Source organism: Ranitomeya imitator, chromosome 4, assembly GCF_032444005.1.
Source record: "Ranitomeya imitator isolate aRanImi1 chromosome 4, aRanImi1.pri, whole genome shotgun sequence".
Lineage (NCBI taxonomy): Eukaryota > Metazoa > Chordata > Amphibia > Anura > Dendrobatidae > Ranitomeya > Ranitomeya imitator.
The window spans coordinates 476,573,811-476,592,223 of record NC_091285.1 but is presented as its reverse complement, the minus strand read 5'-3'; the positions used below and the strand labels follow the sequence as shown (position 1 = coordinate 476,592,223).

Genomic DNA, 18,413 nt, shown 5'->3' with positions numbered 1-18,413 from the left:
TAGCAAGAATAAGAATATGTGCTAAAATTGCGAACCCGCCATAAGTCAATCCAGCCTATTTCTCTAAGATAGTTCCCGAAAGGGGTGCCATTCCCATCCCCGCGTAGCGGAGCGTGATTACTCTTATCCCAATGGTCATCAGCAATGTTGTTCACATCTCCCACCACCAAAAAGGGAACCCCGACCCACCCTCTCATATGCTCCAAAATCTCTTGAATTTTCTTGCCAGAATACGGCGGGGGTATATATAGTGAAACAATGCAAATCAAGCGGTTAAAAATTTTACACACTAAAAAAACATACTGACCATCCTTATCAATTTTTACTTCAATTTCCTCAAATGGAGTACTTGTATGGACCAAAACAGACACCCCCCTTGCATAATTAGAGAACGTCGAGTGATATGCCCTGCGCACCCATTTTTTCTGTAACATATCAACTTTTTCCTCAACTAAATGAGTTTCTTGCAGGCATATCACCGAGGGCCTCTGTTTCAATAGGTACTGGAATATTGCCGCCCGCTTAGTGGCATCTGCTAGCCCCCTAACATTCCAACTTATAATATTAACATTCCCTCCCATTTCCTTAAAGAAAGATATAAGATGAGAGTCACCTCTCCCAGGTCTCCACCAATGCCCTCCTCCCCCCCCTTCCCACCCCCCACCCCAACAACTAAACCAACCTTCCCCATCTGGAATTCAAAATAACTCAGATACTCCGAACTTTCTTTCTCTATATGAGAATTGAGGGCACTTGATATACCCTAGAGCTAGTTCCTTTACCGTCCATCTCTCCCCCACCCACCGCGATCAATATGAACTATTCATTGCGCCGCCGAACACAATACTGTAATCGTTAGGTATAATTAGGCCAACTTCAACAGTAACATTCAAACAGAGCCCCTCCCCCAAAGAGAGGCAGATCCAGTAGAGTTATAGATCTTCAGAATCAGTCTCAACGGTTCCGATCAGTGCCAATTTTCTTGGCATTGGTGTCCAGCCATTGCGTCGCCTCCTCCGGATTTTGAAAAAATTGAACACGATCCATCGCCACCACCCTGAGCTTGGCTGGGTAGAGCATTGAGTATTTTAGGTCCAGTTCACGGAGCCGTCGCTTGACTTCACCAAACTTCATTCTAAGTTTCTGCACCGATGCCGAGTAATCCGGATAAATGGAGATCCGACTTCCGTTTATGCTCAGGCCATCACTCAGCCTAGCCTTCCTCAGTAGAGTTTCCCGATCCCGGTAGTCCAAAATTTTTGCCAATATAGCTCGAGGGGCAGATCCAGGCGGCAGAGGACGAGTGGGGACCCGATGAGCCCTCTCCACCGAGAAATGGTTGGTAAGGTCTGCTCCTCCCACCGAGTTCTTAAGCCATGCCTCAATATATTCAGTGGAGTTGTTTCCCTCCACCTTCTCCGGCACCCCGATTATTCTTAAATTGTTTCTCCGGGATCGATTTTCCAAATCATCTGTCTTAAATTCTAACTCTGCGATTCGTTGAATATATTTCTTTTCTCTTTTTAACAGTTCGTTTGTCTGGTCCTCCACACTGCCCACACGCTCCTCCACCACCTCCACTCTTTTTTCCACTTTGCGCATAGCAGAATTAAGGGACTTCATTTCAACTGTGAGATCATCCACCCTTAGGTTCAGCGCAGCCAAAGCAGATTTGCAGTGTATAACGACAGAGAAAATGTCCTGCAGTGTTGGTTCCCCCGTACTTGGCTGCTGCACTTCATTAGAATCATTGGTCTGCACAGGGCTATCAGCAGGTGTCACATTTTCTGCACTGTGCACTCCCTGCGCCCTCCCTGGGGAACGCTGCACCTCCACTTCACTGGCCCTGACTTCCCCTCCACCTTTCTGCCTCATCAGGGCTTCCACCTCATCAAGTCCTTCTGGACCCAACAGCAGGGCTCCCCCCTCCTCCGTACGGGCAAAGCGCTCCAGCCGGGCTATTACCTCCAGCCTCCGGCGGTATGAAACGCTGGCTCTGGCCGCCTCCTCCTCAGCCACGGCGCCATCTTGAATTTTCGCGCCGGCTGCTGGCGCCACCTGCTTGCGGCGCGGCATCTCCGCTTCTCACCGCTCGTTAACAGCGGTGCTTTCTCCCCCTCGCTGGGTACTTGCGGGACCTCTCTGGCCGGTTTTTGGCGTTCGGCGGCGCCTTCAAAGGCCACTTTTCAGAGCGGTGCGGGGAGAGAGATCAGCCGCACGTCCGCTCACATTCCTCGCTAGGCCACACCACTTAAAGAACTTTTACCTCTATGAATCAACATTAAGGCAGTTTGCTTTTGGTGAGCTTTTGATGCTGCAAATTTTGCTGCATCAAAAACGCAACATCTTACAGTTCTATCAAAGTGGATGGGATTTATAGAGATCTCTTACCCACTGTTATTCTTTTTTTATGTAATGTAAACTACCTACGATGTGCCTCAAATAAGCAATATGTCAATTTTTCTTTAACTCATTCATGACCTTAGATGTATTCTTATGTCCAGTTTGTGAAGTAGTTCCCGACCTTGATGTATGAATATGTCCTGGCAATTTTGCACAATCGTCGATGGGTGTTCAACTGACATGACAGCTGACACCCCGCAGTTTATTCCTTTAAATGCTGTAATCGATATTAATCGCAGTATTTAGAAGGCAGAGAGAGGTGGGCTCCTTTTGCCCTCCGATCGGCGCCCCTGCGACGTCATCACTAGAGACCGATCCTTGCCATGGTGACCCCATGTTGTCATGATGAAATAGGGGTCACCAGGGCTAGCAAGTTAGTTGGATCATGTGCAGTGCAGATCTAACTAACTTATGTCAGTGCAGCACTAAGGCTACTTTCACACTAGCGTCGGAATCTCCCCGTCGCAATGCGTCGGGCAGAGATTCCGACGCTAGCGTTTGATGCACTGCACAATGGGTGCAGCAGATGCATTTCTCTGGCGCATCCGCTGCCCCATTGTGAGGTGCGGGGAGGCGGGGGCGGAGTTCCGGCCGCGCATGTGCGGTCGGAAAAAGCGGTCCGTCAGGAGCAAAAAAGTTACATTGAACGTTTTTTGCTCCCGGCGGTCCGCCACAACACGGCGCAACCATCGCATGACGGTTGCGACGTGTGGCAAAGCGTCGCAATGCGTCGCTTATGTTAATCTATGGGGCAAAATGCATCCTGCAAACAACTTTGCAGGATGCGTTTTTTTGCCTTAAACGACGCATTGCGACGTCTGGCAAGAAACGCCAGTGTGAAAGTAGCCAACAGTTATAGAGCAAAGCAATGCTCGTGCACATCCGGAGTATCTGTGTATCCTTGCATGGGGTATCGGTTACCCTTGTGAAAAAAAAAAATTGGGGCTAAAATAAAATTTTTGTGATTAAAAAAGTAGACTTTTTATTTTCACAGCTCAACATTATACATTTCTGTGAGCCACCTGTGGGTTCAAGGTGTTCACCATACGTATAGAAAAGTTCCTTGAGGGGTTTAGTTTCCAAAAATGGGGTCACTTGTGAGTTTTTACTGTTTAGGCACATCAAGAGCTCTCTATATGCGATATGGCATCCGCTCTCGAGTCCAGCCAATTTTGCATTAAAAAATGGTGCTCCTTTCCTTCCGAGCCCACTATATAAAAAGACACACATGCATGTTTTTCTCAATATCCGACATGAAATCAGAATAAACCTTTCCCGTTTTAGGTCAATTAGGATTACCATAATTATTAATATTTGCCAAATGCCAGAATGAGAGAGCATGTCTTAAGGCATTTTATTACTTACTGCAAAGTTTACATACATTTCGTTAGTATTTGGTACCATTGCCCTTAAACTGAATGACTTAAGTCAAACTTTTGGGATATCCTTCCACAGGCTGCTCACAATAGTTGGTCGGAATTTGGGCTCATTCCTCCTGACACAACTGGTGTAACCGATTTAGGTTTAAAGATCGACCTAAAACGGGAAAGGTTTTACACATGTGGTCAAAATTGTTGGTACCCTTGGTTTAATGACAGAAAAATCCACAATGGTCACAGAAATAACTTGAATCTGACAAAAGTAATAATAAAAGATCTATGAAAATGAACAAGTGAAAGTCAGACATTGCTTTTCAACCATGCTTGCACAGAATAAAAAAATAAAACTCATGAAATAGATACAGGTGCCTACAATTTTGGAATCATTGAGTGGGCCTGTATATAGGGCTACAGATACTCACTGTGCTGTTTGGTGACATGGTGTGTATCACACTCAACATGGACCAGAGGAAGTAAAGGAAAGAGTTGTCTCAGGAGATTAGAAAGAAAATTATAGACAAACATGTTAAAGGTAAAAGTTATAAGACCATTTCCAAGCAGCTTGATGTTCCTGTGACTACAGTTGCACATATTATTCAGAAATTTAAGATCCATGGGACTGTAGCCAACCTCTCTGGACGTGGCCGTAGGAGGAAAATTGATGACAAATCAAAGAGACGGATAATACGAATGATAGAAAAAGAGCCCAGAAAAACCTTCTAAACATATTAAAGGTGAACTTCAAGCTCAAGGAACATCAGTGTCAGATCGCACCATCCGTCTTTGTATGAGCCAAAGTGGACTTCATGGGAGACCTCCAAGGAGGACACCGGTTTTGAAAAAAAAATCATAAAAAAGCCAGACTGGCATTTGCCAAACTTCATGTTGACAAGCCACAAAGCTTCTGGGAGAATGTCCTATGGACAGGTGAGACAAAAATGGAACTTTTTGTCAAGTCTCATCAGCTCTATGTTCATAGACAGAAAAATGAAGCATATCAAGAAAAGAACGCTGTCCCTACTGTGAAACGTGGTGGAGGCTCTGTTATGTTCTGGGGTTGCTTTGCTGCATCTGGCACAGGGTGTCTAGAATCTGTGCAGGGTGCAATCAAATTTCAAGACTATCAAGGGATTCTAGAGAGAAATATGCTGTCCAGTGTCAGAAAGCTTGGTCTCAGTGGCAGGTCATGGGTCTTGTAACAGGATAATGACCCAAAACACACAGCTAAAAACACCTAAGAATGGCTAAGAGGAAAACATTGGACTATTCTGAAGTGGCCTTCTATGGGCCCTGACCTAAATCCTATTGAGCATCTTTGGAAAGAGCTGAAACATGACGTCTGGAAAAGGCAACCTTCAAACACGAGACAACTGGAGCAGTTTGCTCTTGAGGAGTGGGTCAAAATACCTGTCAAGAGTTGCAGAAGTCTCAGTGACAGTTATAGGAATCGTTTGATTGCAGTGATTGCCTCAAAAGGTTGTGCAACAAAATATTAAGTTAAGGGTACCATCATTTCCATCCAGGCCTATTTCATGAGTTTTGTTTTAAATTCTGTGGAATCATGGTTGAAAAGCAATGTCTGACTTTCATTTGTTCATTTTCATTGATCTTTTATTTATTATAACTTTTGTCAGATTCAAGCTATTTCTGTGACCATTGTGAGTTTTTCTGTCATTAAACGAGGGGTACCAACAATTTTGACCACGTGTGTATCTGATTTGATGTCGGATATTAAGAAACATATGCATACTGTATGTGTCTTTGTATATAGTGTATATAAACTTCTGGTTTCAACTGTAATTGTAAGGATATGTTCGCACAATGCAATCATACTAGGTTTCTGCTGTGATTTTCCAAAATAGCGATTAAACTTTTTTGTCGCAATTTTTGAAATGCGTGGCAAAATCCAAGTGTATTCTGCAACCTCAGAAAACCCAACATAATCTGTCTGAGGAGAGTTGGGAGGACCCCATACACATCAGAATGCTGAAATTTCTGGGTAAGGCCAACAATCCTCTAACATGTATGTGGCGCATTTGGGCTAACATTCACATATGTGCCGGTGGCTTAATCTATGCACACATTAAAATTATCCCCCTCAACCTCAAATAAAAATCACCAGACATCCGCCAAGAGAGTATCCTTTTGGCCTCCTTGGGCTGATATATTTTCTGTGCTTTTTTGTCTTTATTATGGGCGCCTATGGGTGACGTATGGCTTTGGCATATGTCGGAGGTATACATTGGGGAGGACCCCTAATGGGTAGCTCAGTTGGAAGACTCACATGTAATGTGTTCCTCTCATGTGATAACCAGGAAACGAGTACAGCAGTAACACACCTCCGCTGTATATCTGACCTCCATGTCAGATGGAGGGTGGCATAAATCTGACATCTCTACATGTATGATCATCTGCGCCGTGTGTACAGTCCATTGTCTTCTTGTCTGCTATGACGTGACCTCTACACTGTGCTTTGTTCTAGGCCTGGTAGCAGAACAGTTTCTAAATAGCACAGCCACACAGCTGACGTTCCACGGGCTCAGTGAACTGACCTCAACCCTACAGGAAGGCGAGCTATGTGTATTCTTCAGAAACAATCATTTTAGCACTATGACCAAATATAAGGTGGGTTTCTTTGAACATAAAATGAGAAATTGCTTTTTGTGACACTTGGTCTTAGTGGTTTTTCCATTCATTACCAGTAGCAGTTTTATGTGGGTAAGTGGTGTCTGGAAGCTCGTAAACTATTTTACTTTAGTGGCTGAACAGTTTTGGTCACAAGAACTTTGGGGACCTTTTGCTAATTGCCATTATTTGAAGTGGACTGAGCAGCGTCTTGTTACATTAAGGTTACGTGCAGATGTTCAGGATTTTTAGCGTTTTTTGTCCGTTTTCCGCCGAAAAAATGCTAAAAAAAAAGGCTTGTATAAGCATCCCATCATTTTTAATGCATTCCACATTTTTTGTGCACATGCTGTGTTTTTTTCCCGTGGCGGAATCGCATTCTGGAAAAAAACGCAGCATGTTCATTCTTTGTGTGGAATCGTGGGGATTCCGCACACATAAAAATGCATTGATCCGCCTACTTCTCGCATGGGGCTATGCCCACCATGCGGAAAGTAAGCAGATCATGTGCGGTTGGTACCCAGGGTGGAGGAGCGGAAACTCTCCTCCAGGCCCTGGGAACCATATACCTGTTAAAAAAAAAAAAAATGTAAAATAAAAAATCGTGATATTCTCACCTTCCGGTGGCCCCCGCAGCCTTCTCGCGATGCTCCCGTTCCCAGTAATGCCTTGCGACAATGACCTGTGATGACATAGCGGTCCCGCGAGACCGTTACGTCATCTGGGGTCATTGCAGCGAGGCATTACTGGGAACGAGAGCTGCCGGAAGCATTGCGAGGAGTGGGAAGGCTGCGGGGGACGCCGGAAGGTGAGAATATCACAATTTTTTTATTTTTTTTATTATTTTTAACATTACCATATATCTTTTTACTATTGATGCTGCATAGGCAGCATCAATAGTAAAAAGTTGGTCACTCTTGTCAAACACTATGTTTGACAAGTGTGACCAATCGGTCAATCAGTTTTCCAAGCGATGCTACAGATCGCTTGGAAAACGCTAGCATTCTGCAAGCTAATTACGCTTGCAAAACGCTAGTGTTTAGCGGGAATATGCATGCCAATACTGCATGCTTATTTCCCGCGGCAGGGAGTTGCAGAATTTCGCGGCAATTCTGCAACGTGTGCACATAGCCTTAGACTAGTGCTCCATGGCAGCTTTTAGTGGCCCAACAGTCTCGGTTAAAACCGTGCTTCTTTAATGTTTCCTATTGTGAACTAGGCTTGGGTAACATGACATTTTCCAAAATTTCAACCAGAATTGTCTGTTGTCCCAAAACTACTACCCCATGAGGAAATGTTGAGGTTATCCAACAGCTGTGGTAAAAAAAAAAACATCAACACTGGCCATGGATTTAAGTCATGCTCTGTGTGGAGGTTCTCTAGTTATGGGACAGGGATACAAATTCATTACCGGATCCTACCTAAAGTGCCTGAGTATTTTATCAATCTTTTGGAAATTACATGGTCAGAGGGTGCAAGTGACTGTATCTGATGCCTTCATGTCGGACAGCCATTATGCTTTCCTGTATACGCAAGCTTCATAAACTGAGGACATGCTGCAGTTATGCAGAAGATCATCCAATGCACATTTCATACCCCTGAACAAAGCATTTCAGTGCGAAACGCGTGTCGGGTGTGGAGGGTCCCCGGTTACTTACCTTCAGGTAATTATACCTTTCCTTGTTTTCGTCTCCCATGGTAGGCACTTGGCTGGGCCACATCCTTGAACACCTACTTATATATAGATTTTACTTTACTGCTGCAACTTTGCCTTTACATTATACAGTGTCTAGGTTGTGGTTCTCCCAATTGCCTATACGTGTTTTATATTTTTGTATATTGAGAGCATTTTTCTTTTTTCCTTGAGATGGCATTTTGATTGCGATATTTGCACAATTACTGTCATTTGACTGCTTGTATTATTAGCTGAATCTATTTACACCAAGAAGACCCCTAACTTTAAGGTAATCACTTTCCGGTTGTACCCACCTATTTTTCTGCACCAGTGGTATTTTCTCTCAATTGTTACTTTGTTTTATATTATGTTCTAAATAAAATTATTTAGATTTTAAGTGGTTAGTTGGCCGTGTGTAAAGCTTTTTTTTTTTTTTTTTATTATACATAAAGAGATGCTGTACTCTGGAAAAAGAAAACCCATTGATGATAGCAGACCCAACGGAGGATCATACTGCAATCTTTTATTGACACTTTTGGTCTAAACCAGATAGATCAAATTGAATCTACGCTGAGCCAGGCCCGGTCTGACTGTGCACTGCAGCATGGGTTGCATATAATACAATTATCTGGCGGCGTGATCTTTTACTCTATAAAACTCACTTTCCCATTATTTTTCTCTTTTCTCGGTGAGAAATTAATTGCTCTATAATTAGCCGATCATATAAAAAGCTGGAGCGGAGAGAATTTCAAGATCCCTGTTGATTGTCATTAAAATAATATTAATTTTTCATTGAATAAAGAGAGGTGAAATTTTCACGGCTTCTGAGTCAGAATTAATTGGAAAGCGAGGATGTCTAATTTAATCTAGAAGTTGTAGTGTGTTATTATATCGTGTGCTCATTGTCATGGGCAGAGAATTGTCGTAGTTCATGGACTGTGAACTTCCACAGTTTTGTTTTAATGCTTCAAGATACATTTTGTGCTGCAAACGACCTACTTAAATGAACGTATTTCTGCTGAGTAGTCCCCACCAATAGTGAATTATATGGTATCTTTCTACGCTATAATTGAGCCTCTGAATTATTGCTGAAAAGACTCTGCCAAAATGCCTCCTAGGAGCTTTCTATCAAATTATCTCATAAACCACACAATGCTCAGCATGGAAGGTAAATTCTCGAAAAGGGATAGCACTGCAGTTATCAGTGGCCTGTTTTAAAGGCTCTGCATTTCCATTTCTATGTGTGAAGTATAGCCCCCAACCTCCACTGTCATTGCTAACATCTTCTTTAATTCAGTGCAGATTATTGCCCTATGATCTTCATATGTGCTTTTTATCTCATACAAACAATTATTAAGAGCATAGATCTAAGGACTCTCAATGGCACCATATTTTAATGTGTAAAGTAAAATGTGAAAATTACCATATAACTAAAATGGGAATTTATATAATCATAGGAGATAATGTGGTACAAGTGTAAAAAAAAAAAAAACAGCTTGATATTTCCTTTTCCCTTAAACATATTATATATATACTAGATGGTGGCCCGATTCTAACGTATCGGGTATTCTAGAATATGTATGTCCATGTAGTATATTGATTCAAAGCAAAAAGAAAAACAGATTGCCGCACCAACCGCTGGTGAAAACACCTGTACATGTGTGTGTCAGATATCCAGCGTATATGCCACTTGCAGAACTTGGGTGCTGTCACAGAAATATAATCCATGAAATAGCAAAAATTGTAGAAAAAAGTGGGCACTCACCATCTGCTAATATTCAGTCTTTATTGTGCCACATGCTAAATGCAGAAATAGCAGGGAGAAACGTGATATAAAAAGACGACGATCGTTTCGTGCTGCTGCGCTTCCTCGGGTCTTAAGATTAAGACCCGAGGAAGCGCAGCAGCGCGAAACGATGGTGAGTGCCCACTTTTTTCTACAATTTTTGCCATGTAGTATATTGAACAGCCCATGTAGTATATTGCCCAGCCACGCATTATATTGCCCAGCCATGCAGTATATTGCCCAGCCACGCAGTATATTGCCCAGCCACGCAGTATATTGCCCAGCCACGCATTATATTGCCCAGCCACGCAGTATATTGCCCAGCCACGCAGTATATTGCCCAGCCACGCAGTATATTGCCCAGCCACGCAGTATGTTGCCCAGCCACGCAGTATATTGCCCAGCCACGCAGTATATTGCCCAGCCACGCAGTATATTGCCCAGCCACGCAGTATATTGCCCAGCCACGCAGTATATTGCCCAGCCACGTAGTATATTGCCCAGCCACGTAGTATATTGCCCAGCCACGTAGTATATTGCCCAGCCACGTAGTATATTGCCCAGCCACGTAGTATATTGCAGAGAGGCACGTAGTATATTGCAGAGAGGCACGTAGTATATTGCCCAGTCAAGTAGTATATTGCACAGTGGCGTAGTATTCAGCACAGCCACGTAGTATATTGCCCAATCACGTAGTATATTGCCCAGACACGTAGGTATATAACACTGCCCACGCAGTATTTAGCAGTGTGTGCACCATATCCCTGTTAAAAAAAAAAAAAAAAAAAATTAAAGTAAAAAATAGTTATATACTCACCCCTGGGATCCAGCGAAGCTGTGCGATGCGGCCGCCATCTTCCGTTCCCAGGATGCATTGCGAAATTACCCAGATGACTTGGAGGTCTCACGAGACAGCTAAGTCTTCTGGGTAAGTTCGCAATGCATCTCTGGGAACGGAAGATGGCGGCCGGTGCGAGCGCATCGTCCGACGACGGAAGGTGAGTATAGCAGGTTTTTTGTTTTTTATTATTTTTAACATTACATCTTTTTACTATTGATGCTGCATAGGCAGCATCAGTAGTAAAAACTTGGTCACACCGGGTTAATAGCAGCAGTTACGGAGTGCGTTACCTGCGGCATAACGCTGTCCGTTACCGCTGGCATTAACCCTGTGTGAGCAGTGACCGGAGGGGAGTATGGAGCGGGGAATATGGAGCGGGCGCCGGGGACACTGACTGCGCCGCGGGGAGTATGGAGCGGCGTCGGGGACACTAACTGCGCCGCGGGGAGTATGGAGCGGGCGCCGGGAACACTGACTGCGCTGCGGGGATTATGGACCGGCGCCGGGGACATTGCCTGCTGGGAGTATGAAGCAGCCATTTTCTTCCGGTCTGTGCCCGTTGCTGATTGGTCGTGGCAAAACAGCCACGACCAATCAGCGACTTGGATTTCCAGGACAGACAGAGGCCGCGACCAATGAATATCCTTGACAGACAGACAGACGGAAGTGACCCTTAGATAATTATATAGTAGATGATTCACTATTTGTGATTTTGTATTAATCACCATTTTCATGGTCAGGTTTTGTTGGTGTTTTTATATGATTTTAACAATTGTGGTTAATAAAGTGTGTATCTCTTACGGCATAACGTTAGGTGTGCACATCATTATTGCATTTCTTGTTTTCCTTTCTTCTATGTCTCGCTTAATGCATGATGTTGCACCGTTTTGCCATTACTTAATATAGCGGTGCATCCAATCTCTTTTCTTGATATCTCCTTTTCCCCTTAATCATTCTTGGCTCCAGAAATATGCCTTTTTCCAGACAATATTTAGAAAAAAAACATACTATTCCTTCTAGCCTACTAGCATCCTCTAGAATCCTGATTCCGACTGTATGTGGAAATCCAGCATTACACCTTCTATCACCCAATGGGAATCTAAAGTACAACAAATATACAGACTTGAAGAACTCTCAAGTTGGGAACTTAAAACACACCACGGTTCAGGGAAATCTGGACCCCTTGGCGACTTTACGTTGACCCTACCTCCTTGGTGATACGGACCTAGGTGCCCAATCCCACATCCATGCTATGCTCAGCCCTTATACTTGCAAACAAAGCCTATACTACTTTAAAGAAATGCTGGACTTAGGACTAAAGAATGGGACCGTACCTCCCCTCACCTTGTGTGTCTTGGTTACTCGGTTTTCTTTTAAACTTTTATTTCTCTGACAATTTTCCATTTCTAGGAAAACTCATGTGCACAGTATAATGAAGGACCACCTTATTGACTAATGCACATCCTCCTGTAGGAACATTGTTGGCTTATACATTTGTTATTTGATTGTTATACTTTAAGTAACCCATGTTGTAACGAATTACAAAATTATAATGGAAAAAAAGAAAGGTGTTTTGGGCATAAATTGCAGTAAATCCTATGGTATGGACTGAGAACCAGACTAGAAGTACTGAAAGGTTTTGTAATTATCCCACCAGTCAATGAGGACAATGTCGTATTCCCATTCAATCCTTCATTATTTCACTTTTTCATTGCTGCCTTCAAATCCGCTATATGGATCCGGAGATAGGGGCCTCTTTGTTTTTATGGTCTTTACTAGGAGAGCATTGTAACAATGCAGAGCAGTCTGCAGCCACGCCCCCAGATAAGCCAGAGAGACACACCCCCAGACAAGCCAGAGAGGCACGCCCCCCAGACAAGCCGGAGAGGCACGCCCCCCAGACAAGCCAGAGAGACACGCCCTCCAGACAAGCCGGAGAGGCACGCCCCCCAGACAAGCCGGAGAGGCACGCCCCCCAGACAAGCCAGAGAGGCACGCCCCCCAGACAAGCCGGAGAGGCACGCCCCCCAGACAAGCCGGAGAGGCACGCCCCCAGATAAGCCAGAGAGACACACCCCCAGACAAGCCAGAGAGGCACGCCCCCCAGACAAGCCAGAGAGGCACGCCATCAGACAAGCCAGAGAGGCACTCCCCCCAGACAAGGCGGAGAGGCACGCCTCCAGACAAGGCGGAGAGGTACGCGCCCCCCAGACAAGCCGGAGAGGCACGCCCCCCAGACAAGCCGGAGAGGCACGCCCCCCAGACAAGCCGGAGAGGCACGCCCCCCAGACAAGCCGGAGAGGCACGCCCCCCAGACAAGCCGGAGAGGCACGCCCCCCAGACAAGCCGGAGAGGCACGCCCCCCAGACAAGCCGGAGAGGCACGCCCCCCAGACAAGCCGGAGAGGCACGCCCCCCAGACAAGCCGGAGAGGCACGCCCCCCAGACAAGCCGGAGAGGCACGCCCCCCAGACAAGCCGGAGAGGCACGCCCCCCAGACAAGCCGGAGAGGCACGCCCCCCAGACAAGCCGGAGAGGCACGCCCCCCAGACAAGCCGGAGAGGCACGCCCCCCAGACAAGCCGGAGAGGCACGCCCCCCAGACAAGCCGGAGAGGCACGCCCCCCAGACAAGCCGGAGAGGCACCCCCCCAGACAAGCCGGAGAGGCACGCCCCCAGACAAGCCGGAGAGGCACGCCCCCAGACAAGCCGGAGAGGCACGCCCCCAGATAAGACGGAGAGGCACGCCCCCAGACAAGATGGAGAGGCACGCCCCCAGACAAGCCGGAGAGGCACGCCCCCAGACAAGCCGGAGAGACACGCCCTTTTGTTAAAGTCCATAAAGACGAGCACTGAATACTAAGACCCATATCTCAGCAAATGTATGGCGGATTTGAAAGGAGCAAAAAATGGATTACTCTGAGGAGGAGCGAGCATGAAAACAAAAGAAAAACTGATCATTTTTCACCTGGTGAAAGGTTCTGTTTTAAAAGGTATGTTTACTCAAGTTTAGTTTTTCTATGAAAAGTAAAATATTTGAAGAACCTGGGAAATGTCCAGCACTACAAAACCCTATGTACATATTATTTCATAGACTCTCTTCTTGTCCACAAATACATCACTACATGTATATCTGTTCAACGGAACCTTTAATCAAGGACCATATTGCTAGAACATTGCATTGTGTGTGTGCATGCGGACCACGCTGTCTGCAATCTCCGTAACCTTTTGGTAGCTGTGAGTTTCTTATTAACCATATCTTGTAAGAAGTGCTCCATATTCAGGACTGCCAGAAATAAAGATGTCATTAGTGGAAAAGTGCTGTCATTGCATTTGATTGGTTTAGTTGTGTGACGGGAGAATACTCACAAGGTTTTGCACAGTGCTGTTTTAGGGGGCTGCCACCTCTCCTTGTTCCCAGTATTCCCAGACAGGGTCTGGAGTAGACATCAGTGGTACAGAGGACAAAAGTAAGGATCTCACAGTGTTTCTTCAGTGGAATCTCAGGATAACCTCCCAGTGATAAAGGAGATTTTTATTTATGATCAAACATTATTAATGAACCTAAACATCATTGTCCGGTAAAACACAAACTGAAAGATTCTCCGTACCATTGTTATAAATGACCGATGGTGTTTTCTTATTCATTTATCATAGATTTGTATTAATGTTGTCATTTAGGGACTGCTCTACCTGCTTGTTACGGACCAGGGATTTCTCACGGAAGAAAACATTGTCTGGGAAAGTTTACATAATGTGGATGGAGATGGAAACTTCTGTGACTCTGATTTCCACCTCCGACCGCCATCTGACCCAGAAACTGTGTACCAAGGGCAGCAAGACCAGATTGATCAGGTATGTTGGCCATTAGTTGTGCAGAGCATAAATTCTCCTCATTATTCGGAATAGTCTCCAGACTGTTGTATAATAAGTAACGAAGACGCTAATCATGGGGGAGATTTACTATGTCGAAGCACTCCAGAATCCTCACACAATTAGTTGCTTAACTTGCGCCATATTTCTTGTGTGTTTTATATATGCACCTTGTCTGAAGTGGTGTAACCTTTCTGGGAAGGGATTGGTTTTACACGTTAAATCAAGCACAAAATTATGCAGCAATATGTAGAGCACATTTCTGGCCCAAAGTAAGCCAGCTAATAGTTACTGTAGACTGAACCAACTAAAGGTAAATGATAAGAAGGGTGCAGTTTAAGGCTGTCCAGTCTCAGTTGGCACTCTTTAAAATGTAAACATTACTGATAAATGTTGTGCCTTTGTGTCATAGGAATGGTATCCTTCCTACATGTGGCCATAAAGGCCGGCGTCACACTAGCGAGTTTTACGGACGTAAGAGCGCAGAAAATACATCCGTAAAACTCGCCAAACAAACGGCACAATTATTCTCTATGCCCCTGCTCCTATCTGCCGTATTTTACTGATCCGTATTATACGGCTTTCTACGGCCGTAGAAAATCGCAGCATGCTGCGTTTGTCACCGTATTGCGCAAAAAAACGCCAATGAAAGTCTATGGAAGCCCCAAAAATACGGATTACACACGGACCAGCAGTGTGACTTGCGAGAAATACGCAGCGGTGTTAGAGAGAAAAGCCGGTAATTCAGTGCGGTGTACAGTAAAATCACACTGACAGCTTACATTAGAATAGGTAGAATAAATGTGTACACATAGAATAGGTAGGTATATATATATATATATATATATATATATATATATATATATATATATATATATATATATATATATATATATATATGTCAGTGGGACACATATATGTATATATATTATTACTTCATACAGCGCTAGATAGCTTTAAAGCCGGTAATTGAATTACCGGCTTTTGCTATCTCCTTCCTAAAACCCGACATGATATGAGACCTGGTTTACATACAGTAAACCATCTCATATACCCATTTTTTTTTGCATATTCCACACTACTAATTTTAGTAGTGTGTATATGCAAAATTTGGCCATTCTAGCTATTAAATTAAAGGGTTAAATGGCGGAAAAAATTGGCGTGGGCTCCCGCGCAATTTTCTCCGCCAGAGTAGTAAAGCCAGTGACTGAGGGCAGATATTAATAGCCTGGAGAGGGTCCACGGTTATTGTCCCCCCCCCCCCCCCTGGCTAAAAACACCTGCCCCCAGCCACCCCAGAAAAGGCACATCTGGAAGATGCGCCTATTCTGGCACTTGGCCACTCTCTTCCCATTCCCGTGTAGTGGTGGGATATGGGGTAATGAAGGGTTAATGCCACCTTGCTATTGTAAGGTGACATTAAGCCAAATTAATAATGGAGAGGCGTCAATTATGACACCTATCCATTATTAATCCAATAGTAGTAAAGGGTTAAAAAAAACACACATTATTAAAAATTATTTTAATGAAAAAATCACAAAGGTTGTTGTAATAATTTATTCTACGCTCAATCCACTCACTGAAGACCCTCGATCTGTAACAAAGTCAAAATAATAAACCAACAATATACATACCTTCCGAAGATCTGTAATGTCCAACGATGTAAATCCATCTGAAGGGGTTAAAATATTTTGCAGCCACGAGCTTTGCTAATGCAACGTTGTTCGTGGCTGCAAAACCCCGGGGAATGAAGGTAAAGTAGGTCAATGACCTATATCTACCTTCATTTGCGGTGAGGCGCCCTCTGCTGGTTGTTCCTAGATCGTGGGAACTTTCCTAGAAAGCTCCCAGACTCGAGTTCATATGAGGACAACCAGCAGAGGGCGCCTCTCATGAAGTCTCATATCATGTCGGGTTTAGGAAGGAGATAGCAAAAGCCGGCAATTGAATTACCGGCTTTAAAGCTATCTAGCGCTGGATGAAGTAATAATATATATGTCAAAGTGAACATAAAGAAATGATCACAATAAAGTATAAAAATATAAGGAGTCGGAGTCCTTGAGGGTCACAGATCATATCCACACTGGTACTAGTATTGCTCCAGAGGTTTTATGCACTTTTTGTCTAGATTAGACTATTTATTATGAATGCATATGCACTTTACTGAGATGGATTGTCCATTTTCGTTGTCATCCATCTTTTGCACCTTGGAGGGTTATATATTATTTTTCTAGTATATGTTATTTTTTCTAGTATTTTTTATTATATGGATCTGGTTTCCTCATTCGGTATATCCCTTATATGCTGTAGTATTACTGGTTGTTTTCTTTTTTTTTTTTGTATTTTTTTGTTATATTTCCTGTAATAAAATTATATTTTTATACTTTATTGTGATCATTTCTTTATGTTCACTTTGACATTGGTTTTATATTTGATGGTGGACATTAATTCACTAGGGTGAATTTTGTTGTTTATATACATATATGTGTCTAATGACATACATTATATATATATATATATATATATATATATATATATATATATATATATATATATGTGTATATATATATATATATATATACAGTTAGGTCCATATATATTTGGACAGAGACAACATTTTTCTAATTTTGGTTATAGACATTATCACAATGAATTTTAAACAAAGCAATTCAGATGCAGTTGAAGTTCAGACTTTCAGCTTTCATTTGAGTGTATCCACATTAAAATTGGATAAATGGTTTAGGAGTTTCAGCTCCTTAACATGTGCCACCCTGTTTTTAAAGGGACCAAAAGTAATTGGACAATTGACTCCAAGGCTATTTCATGGACAGGTGTGGGCAATCCCTTCGTTATGTCATTCTCAATTAAACAGATAAGGCCTGGAGTTGATTTGAGGTGTGGTGCTTGCATTTGGAAGGTTTTGCTGTGAAGTAAACATGTGCTCAAAGGAGCTCTCCATGCAGGTGAAACAAGCCATCCTTAAGCTGCGAAAACAGAAAAAACCCATCCGAGAAATTGCTGCAATATCAGGAGTGGCAAAATCTACAGTTTGGTACATCCTGAGAAAGAAAGAAAGCACTGGTGAACTCATCAATGCAAAAAGACCTGGGCGCCCACAGAAGACAACAGTGGTGGATGATCGCAGAATAATCTCCATGGTGAAGAGAAACCCCTTCACAACAGCCAAACAAATGAACAACACTCTCCAGGAGGTCGGCGTATCAATATCCAAATCTACCATAAAGAGAAGACTGCATGAAAGTAAATACAGAGGGTTCACTGCACGGTGCAAGCAACTCATAAGCATCAAGAATAAGAAGGCTAGACTGGACTTTGGTAAAAAAACATCTAAAAAAGCCAGCACAGTTCTGGAAGAACATTCTTTGGACAGATGAAACCAACATCAACCTCTACTAGAATGATGGAAAGCGAAAAGTATGGCGAAGGCATGGTACAGGTCATGATCCAAAGCATACCGCATCATCTGTAAAACACGGCGGAGGCAGTGTGACGGCTTGGGCATGCATGGCTGCCAGTGGCACTGGGTCACTAGTGTTTATTGATGATGTGACACAGGACAGAAGCAGCCGAATGAATTCTGAGGTATTCAGAGACATACTGTGTGCTCAGATCCAGCCAAATGCAGCCAAACTGATTGGTCGTCATTTCATACTACAAATGGACAATGACCCAAAACATAAAGCCAAAGCAACACAGGAGTTTATTAACCCCTTAGCGACCGCCGATACGCCTTTTAACGGCGGCCGCTAAGGGTACTTAAGCCACAGCGCCGTTAATTAACGGCGCTGTGGAAAAAGTACATAGCGCCCCCC

At 43.7% G+C, this 18,413-nt stretch overlaps 1 protein-coding gene across 1 annotated transcript in view; it reads left to right on the top strand.

The window, feature by feature from the left end:
- Positions 1–18,413, top strand: part of MINDY2 (MINDY lysine 48 deubiquitinase 2) — a 182,431-nt gene that overhangs the window by 148,036 nt on the left and 15,982 nt on the right. Inside the window, exons 6-7 of the mRNA XM_069765913.1 lie at positions 6,265–6,407; positions 14,389–14,562. Of these exons, the coding sequence (XP_069622014.1) occupies positions 6,265–6,407; positions 14,389–14,562 (317 nt within the window). The remainder of the gene's footprint in view (positions 1–6,264; positions 6,408–14,388; positions 14,563–18,413) is intronic.